The 24486-nt window shown below is 37.7% G+C and overlaps 1 protein-coding gene across 3 annotated transcripts; it reads left to right on the forward strand.

The window, feature by feature from the left end:
* The first annotated feature begins 1131 nt into the window (after window positions 1–1131).
* Window positions 1132–7096, forward strand: LOC147637013 (uncharacterized). 3 transcript variants are annotated; one of them, XR_015266309.1, is made up of 4 exons: window positions 1132–1680; window positions 2334–2759; window positions 3426–3638; window positions 6721–7096. XR_015266309.1 is itself a non-coding variant. In XM_086800619.1 (3 exons), the coding sequence occupies exons 1-3, from the start codon at window positions 1219–1221 to the stop codon at window positions 3504–3506; spliced, it is 969 nt and encodes a 322-aa protein (XP_086656745.1). In that variant the 5' UTR covers window positions 1132–1218; the 3' UTR covers window positions 3507–3684. The 3 variants fall into 3 exon arrangements, 1 of the variants encoding a protein (XP_086656745.1); XR_015266310.1 differs by having other exon boundaries at window positions 6834–7096; XM_086800619.1 differs by lacking the exon at window positions 6721–7096 and having other exon boundaries at window positions 3426–3684.
* The last annotated feature ends 17390 nt before the right edge of the window (window positions 7097–24486 follow it).

The following is a 24486-nucleotide window of genomic DNA, read 5'->3' on the forward strand; positions in this document are numbered from 1 at the left end:
TGAAGATCTACGCCGACTGAATGGTGACTTGCAAGAAGAAGTTTATGTTAGTCAATCGGCTAGTTATGCCCAACTTGGTGATAAGAACAGACGGTTATATGCAAGCTTAATAAAGAGATCTCGGTACTAGAATATTCATGCCTATTTGACTGGATAGGGATTTGAAAATAGTCCTACGAAAAGCATTTTATATATTAAAAAAAAGGATAAATAGGATTTGCTTGTGTCATTTTCTATGTAGATAACATGCTAGTGATAGGCACCAATGAGGATTCCGAAAGTTATAAACTGATTCCTACACGAATGGAACTTGGTGTAAAACTTAGTTTACAGGATGCCAGTGAGTCATTCAACATTCAACATGCTAGTAAGTCATTCAACATGATAAATTTAAAAGAATATAAAATACTGATCTCTGTAGCTTTGCTCTAAACTCTTAGTGTGACAGGTAATATGGTTTTTTGGTTCCAACTCTATGGCACCACAAAAACCAACACACTTTTCATCTTTAATTCTTTTTTCTCACTTGAATGGAGGGAATAGAGAGAGAGCTACCCATAGAGAAAGGAGAGAGCTACCCATAGAGAAAGGAGAGAAACTAGGAATTCATACTACGGGAAAAAAATAAGAATGGTTGTCCTTTAACATAGCCGTGCTTTATTATTTAAAAAAAACCGTGGTTGGGATTGACGGTTAATTTTTCTAGAATGGTTTAAAAAAGGTTTAACTCTGACACCGGTCGGTACCTATACATACTGCCTAATGTGAATACAACGACTCAGAGTAAGTACCTATGGCGTAATGTGAATACGATTGCCTTTCCAAACAACAATCAGTCGTGGCCGTCTTTTTCTGTCCTGACGCCCCGCGTGCCGCCCGCCGTCCACACACACACACAGGACCACCAGCATTCACACTGCCCAGCTGTCCTCCATCAATAGAATATCTTTTTTCGTAAAATTATATATATATATATTTTTAATATCATAACCTATTGGTACTCAAAAATAAAGAAAATGTGGAATTCTAAATTTCAAATGGAGCTGAAAATTTTCCAAGCAGAAAGTATCTACATTATTGCATTATTGCATGTGTAAAGTGAAGAACTTCCACTCTACATAATAATAGAAGAGGGTCCTCTGGGAGGATGAAGTATTAAGGTCCTTTTGTTCTTGCTGAGCTGAGGTTCCAAACTCTGACCATACTTGTTCAAAGGTTATGGATATTGAGCTCTTAGCCTGTCATGTTGAATCCCAGCAACAAAAGCTCCCACCATGCATTAATCAGCCAGCTTCAGAGACCTTCAATTCCTGTGATTATAACCCAAGCCTTAACCTTGCTAATGCATATTATAACCTTCATATACCATCTAATATAGGCTGTGACCTTAATAATAATGTGTATAACCTTAATATACCATCTAATATAAGCTATCATCAGAGTCTCCCGCAGTTCGTGGGGTGCCCTTCTTATGAACAGCAAAAGACGCAGAAAGATTGCAAGGAGGACCTTAGGGAGGGACCAGTAATTGCAGATCAATATGGTGGTGGCCCTGCTCTCGTCAGACAGAAGAAAGCTTCTACGGAAAATGCCTCACGAGCAGAGAGCTTGCGGCGCAAGAAGATGTCGCAATGGTTCTCCAAGCTGGAGATTCTACTGCCCCCAGATGACATCCCCAAGGTACTCATCATTAACAAAAAAAAGAGCAAAAAATTAGAAAAACACCACTAAAAACCTGATTAAAGTATCAAATTAGTGTGCTTTGAGTTGTTTTTCTGAAATGGCTTTCTTAGATGAAGTACAGGAATGCACACTAGTTTTATGGTTAACAGAGTTGTCAGATCATTTAATCCTAAATAACAAGGCAGCTTTGCCTTTAAGGGTGGTTTAATACTTAGATCAAGTAGAACATTGCTACCTTTTTGGTAAACCGAGCTGTTAAATCTTTTAAACCTAATATCTAGCAAGGCAGCTAGCTAGTTTACCTTCAGAGCTTGATTAGTAGAGTAATTAAAATAGGGAGGTTGATTCAGAAAGCAATCACAGCACTAAAGTGGTGTACTGAGATCCGCCAGCACAGCAAGCAGTCAATAAGTCGATCTCGTAGAACACAGACAACGTTTGGTTGGCCACTGGAGCATTTGAGCTTGATTAGTAGCAGATTAGCATTAATCTTACCCAAGCATTAAAAGTGGGTAAGTATATTAGCAGAGGACTTAGTCTAGTTATCTTATGTATGGTGTACGACAAGGTACTCGTTTCCCTTGCATGCAATTGACAAAATCACGATCAGGTACAGTTCTGTGACGCTAAGATAATATATATTTTTGTAGTTGGACAGGTGCAGCTTGATAGATGCTACGATACGCTACATACAATCTCTGCAGAAAACCATCTCGGAAGCAGCTTCACAAGAGAAGAAGGAGCGGGGGAGTGCAGGTGACCAACATATTGTAGAGAGGGTAGGCAAGAAGTTGAAGATTGAAGAGTGCGGCGATGTGCAGCTTGATTCAACAGCAGCGGCGCCCACAACGTCAACAGAAGTTCGTGTCAATAATATGGCCCATTGTAATGAAGAAGCGGTGATCTCGATCAGCGTGACTGATTCCGACCATGCCTTCATCAACGCCATCACATCCCACACAGACCCCGTCTTGTTCTCCGCCATGCTTTCTGTGCTTCACCAACACCATCTCCGCGTCTTGGACGCCAACCTCACACGACATGCTCATAAGGTCGTCTGTTCCTTCTATGCCAAGGTACAGCTCTGCTCCTTTCTTTCATGTCCATTCCAAATGCTTTCATGGTCATCATCTTGCATCAATGAGACCATGATTTGTTTCTGGCTAATCAAGTTTTAATTATATGTAACTCAACGTTTTGAAAGACTAAATTACAAAGTGATTCTTGGGTTGTTTACTTATCTATTTCATTAATCCTCACCTGTCAAGTGAATCATAACAATGATAAAATGCTCATCAATCCTTTTTCTTTACTTGAAAAAAAAAAAACCCTTATGTTGCATCCATAGTTTAATTTGCTTTTTTTCCTGATTGACGATATATTTTATCAGTTGAAAACTTCAGAGTAGTTTAAGACTACTTAAGAGTCTAACTCAAATTGTTATATTTAATGCACGTTACTTTATCCTTTTTTCTCAGGTTGGGTAGAAAATTTGTGAAAAGCTCAACAAATGTTTCTTGAGCCAATTTAATAAGCATCGCATACAATTTATGAAGTTGCAAATCTTTTTTAAGTCCTTTATGTCAAAGGATTGATTTCACGTCTAATTCATTTGGATAATTAAAAAAAAAGTGAGAAATAGAATGTTATCAAGAGATCAAAGGCTTGTACTAACTATTCCATAATAATGAAATGATATAATAATGTGTTAATACCATTACATTGTGAGTTTGCATTTGCAGGTGTCAAGAAGAGAGGATTACAACGATCAAAGTTTGAAAGAGAATATCTCAAGTGTGTTCACATCGTTGAGCAAGGCATGACATTATATGGTATGCTACATTGTGTACTGAAGGAAGCAAAAGAGGAAAACTATACATTGATTTGTTGTCTACAAACTCCTAGCATGTGCAAAGGATGCTTTGCCCATCCTATTGAAGCCAAGGCTGCAAAAGGTTGGGATTCCTCCTTAATTTACAGTATTGAAGTGCATATCTCAAATATGTGGGCTTAATTAATGCTATTTCTCAAATATGTGGGTTTAATTAATGCTATTTAGTAGAGCATATAAACACTTGTTTTTGAAAGTGTGGATTTACATGTATTCCATGTTTATTGAATAAGAATCATATTGTGCTGAAAATGCGTTATTTAATATCATGACAATATTATTTAGTTTGTGAGGATCCCAGGGTAGCAGATTAGTGCAGGCCATGGGAATGGCCCTTGAGGCCATCGAGGCCCAGAGAGTAGAATAATAGATACCATGCCCAAGCCTAGGCAGGAGATCCAAGGCGATTTCTTTGCTTTCATAGGCCCCCGGGGTGGAGTTGCATGTGAAAACCTCTATCTCAGGTTGTTTACATCAACAATCTCACAAAAAAAAAAGGAGTAACTCCTCTCATTTTTAATAGCCTTAGTAACCATTCCTGCCTAAGAGAATCGCTTCTTCTTCTTCTTTTTTGGACCAATAGATATATATATTTATTATCAAAAAAGCTCTACATCGTTACATCAAATCGGATTTTACATCGTTCAAGCCATGTTTAGCAAGTCGCAGACCCAAGACCATCTATCATCCTCAAGTGTAAAAGAAGACTGTTCCCATGAAATCTGATAACTAAGCTGAATGCAAGCTTCAATCATAACTTTAGTGGTACATCCCTTAGGAGACTGCTTCTCTAGAACTTCCCCCTTCTTTGTCCAAATTTTAACTACTAGTCTAGTTCCAGTCGGGTTCTCTATAAAGGCCACATACGTGTGTGCCTCAATTTGTTTCACTTTGTGGTACCATCTTCTAGTCTTTGGTCCAAACTTCAGTGACTTCAAGTTTATCCCTATAATTTCCTGAAAACATATAGAACAACTTGTTAAGATCAGCCTAGTATGAATGAAAGTCTCCCTAGCAGGAATAGAAATCAAGTGATGGCTCTCTATAGAGCCTAAATCATCTGTATCATCTCTCCCTTATTCAGCTTATTTACATAGTAAATAGACTAGCACATGTATACACATTTATGCATCAACTCTGTCACATCTATACCTGTATCAATTACTTTTTGAAAGACTATACAGTTCCTGGTATTCCATATCTCCCAAAGCTAACAAAACCTAATTATATTAAAGATTAAATCAGCATGTCCTCCATTAGTTGACCATCTCCCTAAAATCCAGTCCCCCCATTGGCCTTGTATCCCTGTATTGCAACAAACCCATTTCCCAATTATGCTCCAATTACCTCTGATAGTAGTAGGGCAGTCCCAAAAGACATGTTTCCCATCCTCAAGGATAGTCTTGCACCTGGGACAACAACCACTGGTAAAGTTTCTCTGAAGCAGCTTAATCCCAATGGGTAGAGTCCCCATGCATACTCTCCAAAGAAATACTTGGGATTTTGTAGGGATCTCAATCTCCCATATTGCTTTCCATGTCTTTCTCTAGCTATTGGAACTCGAGCTTATCTTCCAGATTTTACTATAGTAATTCACATTTTCCTCACTTTTTCTTAATTCCTTATACAAGTCCTCTGTTGTCTCTCTATCTAGCTTTACTCCATTGTACCAGACCCAATCTTTTATCCATCAGGATTCATCAAAAGCTATGGAAGTTCAACCCTTTTGTACCTCCTCCATCACCTATCTAACTAACTGCCCTTCCCTAGAAGACACTCCAAATTCCTCTTGTAGCTATTCAGGTTCCTTCCACCCCATAGAGGTCACATCCCAGCAGTCAGATAGCCACCTTAGCCCTTTGTTATTTAGGTTCTTAGCTATTATGGAATCTTGAAGAGCTAAAGGAGGGTTGAATTTATGGGTCCACCAAATCCCCAGGTTTAAGAGAGAGTTTCTTGAAGCTTTGTAGCATCCATCCCAAGCCATCAGCCCGAAAGTCTCTTTACATTTGCTACAAAGCATCCTACAAAAGGGGGAACCTGTAATCTTAAGATGGGCATAAGAAAAGAGTTTATCCTTCCATCCTAGTCCTTGCCTACACTTAAAGTAAATACATAAGTCATCCACCAGCCTCAACATCTTAGTCCATACCTCCTTTTATTGAAGACACTTGGGGAGAAGTAAAGCCATCCTTGCTATAGTCTGAGAAGAAAAATGCAAAATACCAATACCTCCTCCAGCCTTTGGTAAGCTTAATCTGTCCCATGCAAGCCACACGCTGAAACCTTTTTGCTTGAACTTCCATTCTCTTCCATAGAAAGTCCCTTATGGGTCTCACAATTTTCTACTAGTAACACCTCCCAAATTCCAACACAGGACTTAAAAACATAATGTAAGTATTCAGCACAGTATTAATAACATATGTCCACCTTGTCATGAAATGGGATTCTGATGCCTTCCCTTTTTTAAGCTTCAAGCAGAATCCATCTAGGGCCTAATGAGTCAATTGTTTGTTAGTTACTTCAACCCTAAAAGGAACCCCAAGATGTCTGACAATATGTCCCCTCCTAATAACTTCAAAACCCCATCTTTCTAGATCAAAGTTATTATCCTTAGAAAGACTTATTATTTTGGACTTAAGTAAATTGCATTTGGACGCAGAGGCATTTGCAAAATCTTGAATAATGCATAAAGCCTATCTCACATTGTCATTATCAGCTTTCAAAAAGAGTAGAGAGTCATCTGCAAAGCATTGTATAATCAGTTGCTCACCATTGCTTAGCTTCATTCCAGTTACCCTCCTTTCAGCATAAGCATGTTCCAATGCCACTACCCAAAGGATGAGAAGCAATAGCAAATAATAGGGGAGCAATGGGACATCCCTGTCTTAATGACCTGCTCACCTCAAACCCTCCCACCACCCTCCCATTCAACATCAACTTGGATTGTCCTCCGAAAGTAAGGGTATAGATGCATGTGGCCATCCTAACTCCAAATCCCAAATTTTCCATCACCCTAGCCAAAAATGACCAACACACCTTGTATAAGGCTTCTCAAGGCCAAGTTGTAATAAAATGCACTTTTTAAGTGTGATCCTCTTTTTTTTTATAACTTACTATGCATTCTTATGTCTCTGTGAAAACAGCATATCATCTACAACCACCTTCCCTATTTTGTCAAAAAGTATGGATGCCTAGCAATTTGGTCTACCCAAGGCATGGAGAAGTCTCACTACATGGCACGTAATGCATTTTTCAGACACACACAACACTACGGAGGGAGTCAAAAGGCAAATAGTCTGAAGGAAGTCTTCCAATGGTTTTATCGAGGCATACTACAGAGGCTGCATGCCAAAAGAAAAGTTGCTAGCTCCAAAGTCAAGCTTGCTTTTATTCTAGCCCAAAAGCAAAGACGAAGACAAACTTTGGACAATTCAATGGCAGCAGAGAGACATAGACAATGGAGGGATTCGAAGATATTTAGAAACCATAAATGGACAAGTAAACATGAATAGCAGTTTGTAACTTATTGGTGTTATGTCCACATGTTTTCAAACTCAATCAATAGATTTTTATTTTGTGGAACAAGTGACTCTTGGTGTTATGCTTATATATTTTGAGACTCCATCAAAAGTATTTCTTTTGTGAAACATGTGATCTATATTAACAAGCATCAATACATCCATGAGCTACACACAAAAAATTCAATCAATACTACTTAATTATGCTAGACACACTATTGATCCTTACCAATAAGGAACTGAGTGTCAAACGCTTTTAGAAGATACTGAGTGTGGGAAGAGTACTGAAGTGTCATACGGTGATCGGATAAATGCAAAAGGGAAAGGTAGAGGATCAAAGACTTTGTACAAATCAGTTCAACTTCAACATAATGTTTGTGCTATATTTGATGACTAAATCCTATTACTCCCAGGGCCTGGCAATCGGAACTCTCTTTTTGATCTTGATTGGACTCTTTTTCTTCCTTGTTGGCTTGATGTCGACTGTCTGTTTATCAATGCTTGCCTCTGTTGCTTGTCTGGGAGGGGTATCCTTGTCTTCAGCTATCTCCACGTGTTCTTCTTCTTGGATTGTGTCGCCTAATGCAATCATGGGTGGCTCTCAAAATCTTATGAGCTTGTGTTTTTCATAGCCCTCCAGACATTTGGGCTCCTTAACACCACATGCTAATGCATAAGAAGTGTAAGACAAAATTTAAGAGGCCCTAGAGGCCTGCTTATTCACATAATCCCCAAATATATCTATGGCAGACAACCTCTCTATCAAAATGATCTTTTCCTTTTGCCATGAAAGTTCATGTCCACCTAAAACCCTAGACAAACATTTAAAGAAGTAAACAATGGCTTCTCCATTGTTGCTCAACTGCCTATGGTAAATCAAGATCTTAGCACTGCCTAGATCATGAATATAATGAGCTAGGCTTGACATTTTGCCAAACCCAGCCGGCTTGCTTCCACTTGTTCTCTGGAGGAATGTGTCATCCTCAATTTGTAGCTGCCACATATCAAAAGATTGGAGTGAGACAATACACAACTACAAAACATTTAAACACAAGATAAAGTATTTGATTTGAAGTAACAAGATCATACCTTCTCCTCTATGCCAACCTCCTTGTCAAGCCTTGAAGCCTGGGCAATAAGGGAAATGGCATAGTCCTCCCTCAAATTGAACATACACTCTATATCATGGAGGAAGACATAATCTTTACCACCAATCAAGACACCTGGAAGCATGGGCACTGCATAGTTGCTGCTCTGAACATCAAAATCTTCAACTGGCTGTGCTACCCTAAGAGTTTCAATCCTCAGTTGAACAAGGTCAAGAGCAGCCACTTGCAGCCCCTCATCCTGGAGAGTGATATCTTCTTCCTGCTCTGCCATTTCTGTTGCCACAGGAACATCCTCTTTTTCCTCTGCTTCAGATGTGTCTTCTTCTTCAGTCTCTTGCCCTTGCTCTTCTAGAGAGTATTGACTAAAGACAATGTACATAAGGAATGCCATGGTTTCCTCAAGCACTCTACACTTTCTCGTGTGCTAGCTACAGTTGAATTTATATTCCTCAGGCAGGCTATCCAATCTTCTATTCACATGGTACCTCAGCCTGTCAATGGAGACAATATGATTTATATGCACAAAAACCTTTTCACCTTTCACAATTCTTCCTGCCTCTGTCAGTTGTTTGAAGATATCCCAATGATCTAAAAGAAAATCTCTGTGATGCTCCAGTACAGAGCTCATAGTGAACTCCCTGTTGAAAATACTGTGGTATATGTGGAAGTTCCTCTGAGCCTTGCATTTGTGAAGAAAGTCAAATAGGAGCAAATATGGAGATTTGTGCTCTTCTGATTCCTTTTGTTTTGAGAGGGAAGACTCAGCTTTCTGCTCCAGTCTCTTCCTTTTGCCTGAACCAAAATTTATATATCATGAATTCTATATGCTGACATATGCAATCAGGGAATGTATAGGATATCACCAAACAACTCCCTTCATGAGCACACATGACTCACCTGGTGATTGCTATGGTCTAAGTATAGCAACAGAAAAGTCCAACTTCCTCTTGAAAGGAGGGGCCTGAGAATCAACTGTTCCAAAGCAAAAACTTTTCTCATCATCAAGGAGGGACCTGAGAATCAAATGTTCCAAAGGAAAAACTTTTCTCATCATCAAGGAAGAAATCCCCAGGGCCAAAGAAAGCAAAACAATGAGGAAGAAGTGAAAACCAAAAGGGACACAAGAATTTGCAAGAAAACGCGATGTAGGGCCATTTGGAAAATGTCAAGTACTCTCCTCGCATTTTGTTGTGCAAATTTTCTATTTCTATTGATATCCATCTCCAATCAAATGCTAGGATCACCTCACAGATTCCTGGACAGTAGATGATACTAGGAAGAATTCCCCAGGGCCAAAGAAAGCAAAACAATGAGAAAGAAATGAAAACCAAAAGAAATATAGAAATTTGCAGGAAAACGCGATATAGGGCTATTTGGAAAATATTAAGCACTCTCCTCGCATTTTGTTGCAAACTTCTAGGTTCTATTGATATCCATCTCCAATCAAATAGATAGCTTCCAGGTCAGTAAGACTCTCTATATCCTTATCTTCTTGTTTAATAGTATAACACACATACTTTTGGGATGTGATGTAGCTTAGATATTAGGATAAATATCACAAGCAGGAAGACTTTTGAATTGGGCTGGTTGAAATGACTGAAGGCATGTTCCAGCAGGCTGCCTCATGAATTTGCAGGAAAATGCGAGGAGAAGGCTTTAGGAATTTCAAACAGCCGAAATCGCGTTTTGTTGCAAATATAAAACTAGGATGTGGAAATTTGGGATATGGGTTGCCTAGATATCTGGACATCAAGAATTCTATGGATGGAAGAAATATATATCAAAAAACATTGAAAAGAATATAGAACTCTGACCTTTCTTTTCCTTTTCCATGCTGTTGGAGGGTGAATCTTCTGCTCTCTCCCAAACTTGAGCTGCAGCCTAGGTAACCTGGAGATCTGGCAGTGGTAGTAGTCTTCAGGCAGGTTGCAGTCTGGATGGAGTGTGTTGGGTAGGAAGGGATCAAAGAGGGAAGGAAAAGGATGATGGGAGGATGCTGGCAAGGATGAAAGATGGGGAGGGAAGAGTGGTTATGGAACTGATTATGAAATCATGATTGGCACAAGTTCCAAGGCAAAAAGTGTCCTATTCACATGTGCCAAGTTTCAAACTCCAAGAGATCTGGGTCCCATCCACACGTGTGAAAAAACGACTCCATTCCACACGTGTGGTATTTAGTAGCTGCCTTGTTTGTATTTTGCACTAATCTTTTTCCTCCTGTTTAATCTCTCCTGTCTTGGCCCTCTCCTCTCAGCTCTCTTGCCTCCCTATCTCCCTACTCTGCACCATCAGCATCCTGACCAGCAGCACAGGTTCATCCCCAGCACAGGGTACTCATCAACAGCACAGCACATGGTACTCATCAACAGCACAGTACACCCACAGATAGCTTCCAGGTCAGTAAGACTCTCTATATCCTTATCTTCTTGTTTAATAGTATAACACATACTTTTGGGATGTGATGTAGCTTAGATATTAGGATAAATACCCACAAGCAGGAAGACTTTTGAATTGGGCTGGTTGAGATGACTGAAGGCATGTTCCAGCAGGCTGCCTCATGAATTTGCAGGAAAACGTGAGGAGAAGGGTTTAGGAATTTCAAACAGCTGAAATCGCGTTTTGTTGCAAATCTCACTTTTGGAGCCTTTTTTGGCTGTTTTCGGGTCTCCGGATGTCCGATTCCAGCGTTTCCAGTGCCGTTTTTGGGGTTTTGGGCCATTCCGGACGCGTCTGCGATGTCAGAATCACCAAATTCTGCACAAAAAAAATAATTTTTTTAAAGATTCAAATCGGATCACCTTATTAATGTGACACGCTTCTACGAACATACAGTACTATTTATTTTTCTTATTTTCATCTTCTTTTGAAAGGCAAGAATGGAAAGAAACATTAGATTGCATGGACAAGACAACATGGTGCTTCAACGGATGACAACAAACATGTTCAAAGAAATGGAATGTTGGTGCCATTAAATCTTAAGTGGGATCCTATTTTGGAAATACCCTTGAGATGAGGGTCCATTTATGCACCTTACATTTCATAGTAAGGATAATAGAGAAGTTGGCGTTTGAGTACGTGTGTTTTTCCTATAAGATACAGCCTATTTCAAATGCTAATGCAACATGCAAGAAGGTAGAACAAGTCTTATCTGATGTTGGATTGCACCGGGGACAAGTAGAAATAAAAAAGGATGAGAAAAAGTTAGGAAAGAGTGGAAATTTGCCATGAAAACCTTGTTTTGAGGAGAAAAGTCTAAGAATTTCTATCGCCACCATGAGATGAAGATGGTAAGTTGCTTGTAAAATGATTGGGGAAGTATGAAGCATGGAAAAAAATACACATGGCTATCTCTAATTGGAGCAATGGGGGACAGATATGTATAGAAAAGGCAAATGTGTGGATTGCACTCAATAAATTGACACCACATTTACGAAATATGACATTCAATGCGGATGATGCCAATGCATTTAAAGAGGTGGTAGTAAACTTCCATAATTCAATGATGTAGGCATGGACTTCAAATTGTATTACACACTATATGGTAAGAGCACCACCATTTTGTTACAATTAAAATGTGAATGTAATATTTTGAGTTTAATTGTGGATCATATGTTTTTCAATGGAGCACATACTTGAGACTCATGGTTCATACTTTGCTAAACAAGGAAGTTTGACGATATGGTCCACACAAGGCATGGAGCGATCTCACTAGCAAGCTTGATGCAAAGTCCAAAAAAAAACATCACATGGAGGTGGAATCAATGATTCCAATCCTATGAGGCAGTTACTTCAATGGTGGTATAGGAGAATAGAGATAAGGTATGAGGACAAATTAATAAAGTCCAAATCCAATGATATAGAAGCTATTTGCAGGGAAATATATGAAGTGAGGAAATTAAGATATGAAAATAGCATGGCTAGAGAACATCATAAAGAATGGTTGACAATCAAGATATGAAAATAGCATGGCTAGAGAACATCATACAGAATGGTTGACAACCTAGGAAGAGTTGGTAGAAAATGGAAACATCGAGCGCACTCTGGCTTGGGGGGGGGGAGTCACTCATAAATATGTAAGTGTAGCACGTGGGTTCAATAGAGGGGGATCACTCATAAATATGTAAGTGTAGCACGTGGGTTCAATAGAGGGGATTTTAAAGATCCCTTTTTAACACATGTTTTACATACAGAAGGGTACCATTTAAAGGGGGTATTTACAGATTGAATAGAAAAAGGGTGTGATTTATTCATGAAAAATTCACTGATAAGGGGTTTTTAAAATAGGCCTTGAACACACGTGATATAGAGGGTTTACACATAGTGAACCCCCCAAGCGAATGCAAAGTGGTGAGGGAAGTGATTCAGAGTTATAATTGAGGAATAATAATAACATTTTATGTTTATGAGAGTACTGGAGAAATCAAATGTTTTAAAGAAATAGGTGTTTGCTTAAGTTAGATTTGGATAACTTTTTCAAAGTGTTCATAGTGTTGATATATTTTAAAAGTTAGTGTCCATAACTTATAGTAAGTCCCATTTTTGCAAATGAAGGCACTTCTTTTATTTCTCTATATTTCTCCATTTCTTCGAGCTTGTGAGTATGGCACGTACCAAGGCACCAATTCATTCACCCGGATCTAGTGAACATACTATCACCGACAATGATGAAAGTCAAGCTCCTCCAAATGGGAAAGCTTCTCCCCTTGCTCCAACTACACATAAAAAGAGAACATGGAGACCAGGCACTGCTGCTCTTTGTGAAATTAGGAGGTTCCAAAAGAGTTCCGAGTTGATTATACCCAAGGCATATTTTTGGAGGTTGGTGTGAGAAATATTACAAGATCTACAAAGGGGAAATCATTATGGGTAGTTTTTAAGAGATCAAGCATGTAATTTGGAGTGATGGTCAACCCAAGCATTGCTTGCTCTTCAAGAGAGGCAGCTGAAACTTACGTGGTGGATCTCATGCATGATGATCAGTTGTTAGGCCATCCATGCCTGGTGCATCATACTCAAGCCCTCAGATCTCTATCTTGTTCGTAGGATTCATACAATAATGACGCATTCAACCTTAACCATGACGTGGTTTGAAGAACTACGATAATGCCCATGTATCATTTTGTGTTTTTATGTTTTCGTTGATTTTTACTCAAATAGTTGTACTTGATGCGATATACTAGATTTGGAATTACTATTAAGTTATTTTTATTTCCAATATTTTGTCCTAATGTCAGTGTTTATGCGCAGGTGCTATTTTATATGATAATATTTCTTTTCGAGAAAACATTGATGCATGGTGTGTAGTGATCAGAATGGGTTGAAATTTATTATGTATATAGATCATGTAGCTTACATAGCCCTGATAAGATATCAGCCCCATTAGAGTCTTGTAAGGTCCCTGTACAAAGGTTCCCATGTGGAGGCTTGCTTGTTTTTAACACACGAGCCTTCAAACAAGGGCCCTACATGCCTCTCATGGGGCTGATTTTTTTATGAGATGGTATATGATACATCCATGCACACATAGAGTTTGAGCTCATTCTGATCAAGGAAAGAATTTTTAAAAATTAAAAAATTTGGTTAAATTATGTATTAGGCCAATTCCTTAAAAAATAATTTTACAAATTTTATCTATAAGTATGGAAGTTACCCTCATTTCTCATCCTTCATTTATCTCTCCCCTACATACCTTGGAGAGAAACTCTTGTGGAACACTATCACATCATTGGCAAGTTTTCATGAACCCTTATTTGGCCCTGAGTTCTTCCACTTTGCCTTGACACAAACTCATCAAGATAACACAATTTCTTACTCACCAATAAGAACTAATGTTAGCATAAAACATGTAATGCATGGGAGAGGCATATTTGTTTTTTCAAAATGGAACCAAATTTGATAAGTGGGGCCTCCAAGGCACATAGGGGCCCTACATGTAATGGAATTCCCATCTTAGGCATATAAGGCATCAGCCCAAAGGCTTGCATGAGAAATCTTGGTTTTGCAAAAATGAGGATTTCTCATGCAAGCCTTTGGATTGATGCCTTATGTGCCCCAAATGGGCATGCCAGGACCTTTGCATGGCTTAGAGGCCCCACACATCAAATTTGGGGATCATCTAGTAAAAAGAAGTTACCTTCTTTGCTTCTTCAAGGTCCTTCTACAAGGGTGCCTCTAGGTCTGCTCTTGGAATGGTTCTGCCATTGTTCGACTCGATGATAGGTGTGGCATGGTGTGTTCGAGGTCCAAAGAGTTCTTCTTGCTGGTGCTCAAATACTTCATAAAAAATCTCATATTGAGGAGCCGCATCCTCAGTCTACTTTTGGATGGCGATGATAGAAGAGATATCATCTACATTGCTTTCATCATATCTCCCAATCTCATCGACCTGTGATAGAGCTTCTTGGAGATCAAAGTCCAAGAGCTGATCATTGGCACTTGAGGGGTTTTACCTCTAAGAAATTTTATGTATCACGTGCGTTCAAGGGGTATTAACAAAACCCCTTACACTTACATACTTTTATGAATAAAATGACCCCTTTTTCTTCATAAACTTATGGTTTTTTTAAAAAACTGGTTAAAAAAACCCCTCTTGTAAATGTAATTCTGTAACTTTTTGAATTAATATACCCCTCTTGATGAACTCACGTGCTACACTTACATATTTTTAGGTGAACCTCCCCAAGCATTGGCATCTCGCACACAAGTATGCTGTAGAGTTTCTCCTCCCTCAACTCCAAGATCTCCGACACATCCTGCATGAGGAGGTACTCCACCCCTTCAATGGTGATGGCACTCAATGAAGCTAGTGGTGGGTCGTGACTTGGAGATTCATGAGGCTGGATTCTTACAAGCACCATGCAAAAGCCATTTGTGACCTCAAGACGATACGGTCTAGAATGCATCTTGGGTAGATCTAGTCCCCAAGGTGAGCATAGCAAGTGCTTCTAGTCCATGCGGTGAAAGCAGGCGAGGCGGCCATGATGAGTAGTGCAGAGCTAGCACATAAATGGAGAGCTAGCACATGATGAGTAGTGCAGAGCTAGCACATAAATGGAGAGCTAGAGAATAGATAGTATGAATGAGTTTAATCTAACTTATATTTATACTTACAATTAAATTTATGCTATTTTTAATAAATTTATATTTATGTTTATTATTGTACTTATAAATAGCTATAAACTTATATTTATTTTTATACCTTATATTTATAGACTTAAAAATTAACGACAATTTATTAAAATATAACAAATGATAAAATCATACGTCTATTTCATGTTATATTATATTATATTATTTACATAGTTATTTATATTATTATTTTCACTTGAATATACACTTAAAGTTAGATTTATTTTTATACTTACATATACTTATATCTATAGACTTACAAATTAACAACATTTTATTAAAATATAATAAATCATAAATCAAATTTTTATTTCACATTACATTATATTAATATTATTATATTATTTACATAGTTACTTATATTAACATTTGCACTTAAATATATACTTAAAGTTATATTTATTTTTATAATTACATCTATAGACTTCAAGATTGATGACACTTCATTAAAATATAATAAATCATAAATCATACTTCTATTTCACATTACATTATATTATTATTATTATATTATTTACATAGTTACTTATATTAATATTTACACTTAAATATATATTTAAAGTTATATTTATTTTTATAATTACATCTATAGACTTAAAGATTGATGACACTTCATTAAAATATAATAAATCATAAATCATATTTTTATTTCTAGCATAGTTAATTATATTATTATTTTCACCTAAATATATATGTATACTTATATTTATGTTTGTACTTACTTATACTTATATCATTATTTTCTTATACATGGACTTGAGATACAATAGAATTAAAAAACCACAAGACTTTATTAAAATGTATAAAAACTAAAAAACCACAACACTTTTAGAGAAAAGGTTTCTTGTAATCATTTGGAAGAATAAGAATTACATTGATTGCACAATCTCAAGGATGTGTGGGGAAATACATTGCTTGTATGTTCACTTCGACTCTCAACCTTTCTACCATCCAAGTTACAAGGGGGATCATTGGACATTAGCTAGATTTCCTGCCTTAGAAAACTAAGGGACCAATGACTCTCTACATAATGCTAAAAGGGTCATGACCCTCCCAAAGAATAACCATGTCAATGAGTGTTGAATGCATGCCAACTTGCATGTTTTGGTCCACGTGTTGAGCCACTCCCCTCCTCATAGAAGTTTCCATCTCCTATAACTGAAGTGAATGCATAAAATTTGTCTTGCAATGAAGTACATGTCATTAAAAACAAACAACAATAAACATAAGTACTTGTGAATAAAAACTATCAACAATCAACATAAGTGCAATCTTACCTAAACGTATGCATCTGATAAAGTGATTTTAACCTCAATGATATCGTTATGGTGAGTTCTCTTGAGATGCCATGACTCACTTAGTAACTGAGTCATCGAATCTTCAGATGAGCACTTGCATTGGTAAGTGATCTTAGTTCTATTCACTACTTCATAGGATCCAAACAAATGTGCAAATAAACAAACTTAGATGCACATCTCTAAATCATGTGGAGGGTTTCATGGCACCATGAACATCAATTTTTATCTTGAACCTATTTTCTTTATTTTGAATTCAATACAAAGCGATGTGGGGGATATAATTTGTTGCATGTTTTTCTATTGCATTGTAATGATTTTTTTCCCAAATGTTTTCCTTGTTAGTCATTGTAATGATTTTTATTCAAAATGTTTTCCTTGTTAGTCATTTGAGCCGATTTCGCTTGATGTCTTTTTATTTGTTGTGAATTCAGTACAACACGATGTGGGGGATTAAATGTGTTGGATGTTTGTCTATCATGTTGTAGTGATTTTTATCCAAAAAGTTATCTATTAGTTATTTGAGCCAATTTTACGTGTTGGAGTTCCCTTTATCGTAAATCCAGTACAACGCGATGTGGGGGATTGAATGTGTTGAATGTCTACTTATCACGTTGTAGTGATTTTCACCCAAAGTGTTTTCCTTGTTAGTCATTTGAACAGATTTTGCACATTTTTGTTTTATTGATTGTGAATTCAATACAACATAATATGGGGGATTGAATGTGTTGGAAGTTTGTCTTAATTTTTATCCAAAATGTTTTATTGGTTAGTCATTTAAGCCATCCATCCGATTTTGTTATAGATGGCATGGAAAAAGAGGAACACGAGGGCCTCCTTGTTGAAAGATCCTAAAATAGGTCAAAGAGCTGCACCGGGAAAAAATATATCCAGTCTTTGGTCGATGAGGAATCGAAGATACGAGCAGCATAGATCCGTTCTACGTGAAGTGTAAAAGGCACAGAGACACATGTAGAGCATAATTCTAAGGCTCCCATTCGAGCACCTTGTTAGATTCGTATCAACGTTATGCAAAACATCAACTTCCCACAAAACTTGATGTTTTGCATCAACTTTGATGCAAAACATCAAGTTTTATGAAAAAGTTGATGTTTCACATCAAATTGATGTAAAACATAAACTTTTTCATAAAACTTGATGTTTTGCATCAACTCGATGCAAAACATTGAGCTGTGTAGAAAAGTTGATGTTTTGCACATCAACTTGATGCAAAACATCAACTTTTAGCCTAAAAGTTGATGTTTTGCATCGAGTTAATGCAAAACATCAACTTTGCCTCCACACAACTCGATGTTTTGCATCAAAGTTGATGCAAAACATCAACTCTACCACAAAACTTGATGTTTTACATCAAGTTTCAGATGCTCCGGAGAAGAAAGTTGGAGAATCGGAGGTCGATTTTCACAAACGGACTGTTTTAGCGATTCTGTTTACTAATGCATGCTCAGACGACCTATTCCATAAATGTTGAGTACCAACATGACTATGTTTGGATGCGATGTGCGCAGACGTCACAAAGCGATTTACTGATGTAGCAAATCGCTTTCGCACATCGAAACATAGTCATGTTGATACTCAAAAATTTTGGAATAGGTCGTATGAGTATGCTATCGCGCGCAGACGAAAACGCTAAAACATGCCGTTTGTAAAAATCCACCTCCGATCCTCCAACTTTCTTCTTTAGACCAAGTGAAACTTGATGTAAAACATCAAGTTTTGTGGTAAAGTTGATGTTTTGCATCAACTGTGATGCAAAACATAAACTTTTAGGTGGTTATTTTTCTTAACTTTGAAATATTTTTACATTTTTAATGAGAATTATTTTTATTTTTATCACCAATAAATCTGTAAAAGCCCATTCCAAATAGTAGATAGTAGCCAATAAAATCTCAAAATTTTTTTTAAAAACTTATAAATCATAGAATTAAAGAAAAAATATACCTAGGATAAGGTGATATAGGTAGAACATAGGTTTACGGTGGCTAAGGACCTGAAAAATACATATGGTTGCAACCTTTGACTACAAATTTGAGAGGAGATCATTAAAAAAAATGCTTGTCTATGTAACCATGTAACCTTTGTATCATAAATAATATTGCTACATAGTAGATGCCAAAAAATCATGATAACAGAAGAGCTAGATGAGATAATTCATGATGACCTGTAATCCATTGGTTTTAATCCAAATGTGCAAGGCTCCATTGATTCGGAATACCACGAGTCTATTGATTCGCCAATCTTGATTTTTGTTCTACAATTCAATTTTAAAGCTGAAGAACTATAAGCAAATACACGTGGTGTGACCATCTATGTCGAGGAGGGGGGTGCATGTGAGCCTGGACTCTGCCATGCCTATGTGCAGTAGTATGCTCTCCAGCATAGGGGACCTTGAATCTACCATTATCGTGAAAGCTCCAAGCTCTTCTCCACCACCATTCCAGAAGCCCTAGGCTCCTCTCTTTTCTCTTTGTACACAAAGACAATGTCACGAGCGAAGATTGTATCTCTCAGCATCCTTTGCATGTCCTCCAAATAATTATAACTAGAGTTCATTATACACTACCCTTAGACATACCATCTTTCAACATCCTTTGCCATGTACTCTAAATAATTATAACTAGAGCTCATTCCTACACTACTCTTAGATATACCATCACCTACATTCATGATAATGGCTATCTGGATCAAACATCAACATATGCATACTATGAATTTTTACCCACCACCACATATGTACATGATATAGGCTAAAATTTCTTCCCGCCACCCTTATCCATATTGCATAACAAAAAAAATTTCCTTCATGAAAACAAATGCCTATGTGGGTCAAAATTTACACCCATAGGCTATATGATTTTTGCCCTCTAAGATTGTCCTGCCGAAAAAATATTTCAATTTTTTACTCTTTTAACATGCTTAGGTTTACTTAAAGCCTCCATAGTTACCATCTTCTACATATATATATGAATACAAGTCTACCTTTTCACACCTTTAAGTTGACCTCTTTTAACTCTTAGCATTGGTTGTATATCATGCCCACTATCTGCTTATAAATAATAGAGCAAATAATTATGTCATGCAAACTGTCAAGGTAAGTATATACTAAAGGCTTTACTATTTGGGTCTAGAAATAGACTTAAGGATGTTTGTAAATTTTTTCATAAATTATGGAGCTTATATTGTTATGTATTCTAATATTTTTTGAGTGCTTATCAAATAATGTGCATATTTATGCATAGTGGTAGAATTTGTCCCAAGAAAGTCCATTAAAAAAAGTGTCTTACATTCATGAAATTTATAAAATAAATTTTTATTTGAAAAAGATTGATATTTCTTTAAGTTATGTAGACTCCTATGTCATTTTGTAAGTTAAGTTTATTTTTATGTCACAAATAACAGCAGATTATAAATTTACAAAGGTCACACGTATTCTCAATCTTGAAAAAAATAGCAAAACTCATGTATTTTTTAAATTTATACATGGAATTCTATATGTGTTTTCAAAAAACTATGTTTTTAAGCCATTTTTGAGATTTCACACATTTTGGGAGGGAATCGTTTTAGGTAACCCTCGTCAGTTTACCTATTTTGCTCGTAATAGTGTTTATTGTTTATTGACTTTTGTAGTGCACACTGGAGTTTGATTGTTCTAGATACTGATTCGAAGCAATGTTATCTTGCCAATTCAACTGCAAGATTTCTTGCCAACCATTAGGGGGCATTTGGACATATTTTGGGCCTTTTACTAATGAAAGTAATTAGCAACAGACCAATAGGAATAGAGGATTGTGCACATTTGGTCTCCTTTGAATATAGGGAGGGAGACTAGGCTATACGGAAGGGGACTAGGCTTTCAATACTAATAATTACACTTGTCCCGTTAAAAAAGTAGGGGGTTTAGGGTAGGTATGGTCCCACCATTTTTGTGGCTCAAAAAATCCTTAAAACTTTAAAATTTTCGAGATCCCCCCAAAACTCACATTTTCCCCCAAAAACCCATCTCAAATTTCCTTGTAATAAAAATTTTTATTTTCAAGTCCGCTTTCCCTTTTGAACGTCCAAATTAAACTCTTCCTCCCTTTCTCTTCCATCTCTATCTCATTTGCCCAACCCTAATGAAACCATCAAAGCCCAAAACCCTAAACTTTCTCCTCCATCTTAATCTCCCTCCCTTCTCGGAGCTCCATCTCTTTCATCTTCAAGTCTCCCGTCGTAAAACCCTAGTCTGCACATCTCTTTCCTTTTTACTCTAACCCTAACCTTTCTACTCTAGCTTCCTTGAAGATATGGCCACATCAAGAAGACCAAAAGATGAGATTGAGGAGATATCCTTGCATAATAAAAGGACGATGATGGTGCTTGGGTGGGAGAGGCATTTCATAAGAGCGCTTGGGTTTATCTACAGCTTGCTGCAACAATAGGGTCTCATTGAGTTCGACAAAGCGAAATGTATTGGAGCACCACTGGAAAGGTCGTTTACAAGGCTTCAAGAAGGCAAGCAATGGAAAACTAGTGGACACGGTACAACATGTTCACATAGCACGAGATTCCATCTTTGCCAACAAACTTGATTTCCATACAATTGTAAGTATCGCAGGTAGAAAGGGGCATGTGAGATTTTCTGACAGAGATGTTTCAATCTAAGTGAACTTATTTCTTGTTTGCAGATATTTTTCCTTCCAACATGGTAGAGAAGCAACCATTGGAAAGCCTTACCAGAACATTTCAAGCATTGCATAGTAGACATTGGTGGTGAGGCAATGTCTTCTTGTAAAACAAGTGTAGAACTTCTTAAGGAAAAGGTCTTCTTTTATTGGCACTTCTATATGGTGCCAAAGCAGGACGGTGGGTTTGGTAAGCTACAGATAATCACATCTCCACCCCTATCTTCTATAGAATGGCCAATTCTAGATGCTTGGACTGTAATGGTCATGAAATCAAAGATGCTTTGGGATATGCAAGGGTCTTTGAAGTTTGCAAAGCCCTCTCAATCTATGAGTCTTAGTTCGGTATGTCCAATACATCTTTTTGCCAAGATGTTCAATCAAATTTTTTTCTCACAAACACCTACCATGTTTGTGTGCAAGAAGGTATTAGGTGATGACATGGTAGCCTTGCTTGGAGACCAGTGGAGGATTGTAGAAGGGATACATAAGGATGACACATTCAAGTGCAATATAGTAGAATCTAGTGTCTCATTTCGGTATCTCAAAGCTCGTGCCACACTACACATACGCTTCTATTATGAGGAGTGGATGAAAAAGAATAGTTGTTGGGTCCCAATGTAGGCAGATGAACAAGTTGTTTTGCCTCTTGACATAAGTGCTCGATTGCCCCATGGTGCAGTGGAAGTTGTATCCGTTGGGACCAGCTGGTCAGTAACGAGATCTAGTAACAGATTATAATAATCATTTCCTCAACATACATATATATATCTTCCTCGACATACGAATGGGTGTCCTAATCACCGCGAGCCCGTGCATCGCCTAGTCTGAACCCTCTAGGATCCTCCTTAGGTGTCCTGGTACTTCACTCAGAGACCGCTTCGTCGGCCCTCGCCCATCGTACCGGAAGCACACCATTTTTCACCATACCCAGGCTGGTCAAGACCTGGGCAGGTTTTTGCCACGTGAGTTGTCCCTCGAACACTCCCCGTCAATTGTTGCAACCGAACTTTCCTTAGTTAAACACATATGCCAAATGCTCAAAGTTATAATATAGCTCAACAAATTTAATCTAAAGTTGTCTTGTATGTGCACAATAATGGTCATCTCAATATAGGTACTAGGGTCCTATTCCAAAATGGTTTAGTGGCAACAGATTTACAGCACATGGTTTTTTTATGTCAATGGTTTTGGAGTCCATCCAAAACAGTATATAAAGACAGTCCATAAGGGAATTGAGAACATAATATCTTACAACTTATAAGCTCTATACAAAAGCCGCCCATGGATGCAAATTCTTCTAGTGAGAGGACTGTTCCTAGCAAGGTTGCTAGGCCAGCTATTTTAGTTGTTTCTTCTGATGATGACTCCTATTCCTCTGTTGAGGATACAGATGATCAACCTATCCAGATATCTGAAAGCTTCAAGAACTACCTTGAAGATGTAGACAAATTGATAGATGAAGCCAAAGAGGTGCATCAAAGAATTCTTTGGATGAACAACCCAAAGAAGAAGATGGAGGAAAAATCTGTCGTGCAGGATTAGAAAGGTCTTGTATCGAGGGACTTAGGCCCAATAGAAGTCATTGTAAGACTTGTACTGAATTGTTGTATCTTAGCAACGACTAAACATTTCCTTTCGAAAGGATTACTTAGAGCCTTAAAGCATAGAGAAAAGGCTCAAATAAGAGAGATTGACATGGCTCTTGGCATCTTGTGCCTCTCTAACAAGGATTACTTAGAGCGTTAAGCATAGAGAAAATACTTAAATAAGAGAGATTGACACACCTCTTGGCCTCTTGTGCCTCTCTAATTGGGACTTCTACAATTCACGCCAAGAGGTGTAACCACTATCACTATGGTTCCTTTCAAGAGAGCGAGAAGTTTCTTGACACACAAACAAGTAGAAAGCCCCAACGAGATCAAGAGTCTCAAGGATGCCTTGAAGGAGAGATATCAAATCAGAAGAGTAAAGCATAAAAGGACTAGAAGGAATCTATTAATCCTAAAGGCTAAGCTGGTAGTGAAAGCACTAAATTATTTGAAAACATGTGTAGCAGAAATTCCCAGGGAGATCCAAAGACTCAAAGATGCCGATGCCTTGAAGGAGAGAGATATCAAAGTAGAAGAGCACCACAAGGAGCTATTACTCCTAATTTGTAGGAAACCAACAAGTTCATAGAAAAAGAAATTATGACCTTGAAGGTTACAATGGCTTTAGGTAGGAGTAGGAAATAAGATGAATCAAGGAACGGCTAGATGAAGCCATGAGCAAAGCCACAACAGCCCAATAGAAGGCATCTAAAAGCATTGAAAGGTGGTAAAGAACATCCAAGAAAGGGCTGATAAATACAAGATTGAGCTAGTCAAGCTTGAAATCTCCTATGAAGCCCAAACTTCTATGAAAGTGAAGGAGAACCATGTTGTCATGAGCTGAAGAGGACCTAGAAGCCAAGGATACCATGCTCCTAGCATTCTGCAGTTGGGCCATAAGAGAGTAGAATGCCAAAAAAGCTATGGCATAAGATTTTTTTTGCTACTATAATTTCACTATGTAGTATAAAACCTCAAAAGCCTCTAAGATTGCAAAGAGGAAAGCATGCCAGTTTTCTAAGGGATCTGGTGGATCATGCCATGCATGGTGCCAAAATGGCCCCATAGACAACTGGGTGGAGATAGCTAATGTCCACACACTATGACCAGCTAAACGCGGTCATTTATGTCTCACACATGCTGCTACCTAACATGCCAGCACATAGCATAGCTGGCACACACTGACATCGAGCTTGAATCTCAACATTCTCAACCCCTCCAAATCACAAGAAGGTAATCTTCTCTAGTCATTATTGGAATCATGGTGGCCTGAAGCAATTGATTAACCACAATGTGCAATTGATTAATCACAATGTGAAAGCATATAGACTAGCTAAAAAGGAATTAAAGTAAAACAGATGACAATTTCAAATATAGAAAATGAGAGAATTCTCCTACATTAGATGAGAGCCTATAAATAGGCATGAGAATAATGGATTAAAACATGATTAAGAGCTAATCTCCTCCCATAACCTCCCTACATTAAAGCACACATAAAGTGCATTTTTGCCTAGATTTGGGTGTAAGCTAGATCCTTCACTAAATAGATTCCCACAAGTTGTTTCAGCTTACTTGTATGCCT

This window comes from Cibotium barometz, chromosome 7, assembly GCF_041138505.1.
Source record: "Cibotium barometz isolate CiBa-2024 chromosome 7, ASM4113850v1, whole genome shotgun sequence".
Taxonomy (NCBI): domain Eukaryota; kingdom Viridiplantae; phylum Streptophyta; class Polypodiopsida; order Cyatheales; family Cibotiaceae; genus Cibotium; species Cibotium barometz.

Excerpts from the sequence above, each read along its gene's own strand:
- LOC147637013 (XM_086800619.1), top strand. The coding sequence starts at position 1,219 with ATGGATATTGAGCTCTTAGCCTGTCATGTTGAATCCCAGCAACAAAAG. Across the intron at positions 1,681-2,333 it reads CCCCAGATGACATCCCCAAG|TTGGACAGGTGCAGCTTGAT; the intron begins GTACTCATCATT and ends ATATTTTTGTAG. Across the intron at positions 2,760-3,425 it reads TCTGTTCCTTCTATGCCAAG|GTGTCAAGAAGAGAGGATTA; the intron begins GTACAGCTCTGC and ends TTGCATTTGCAG.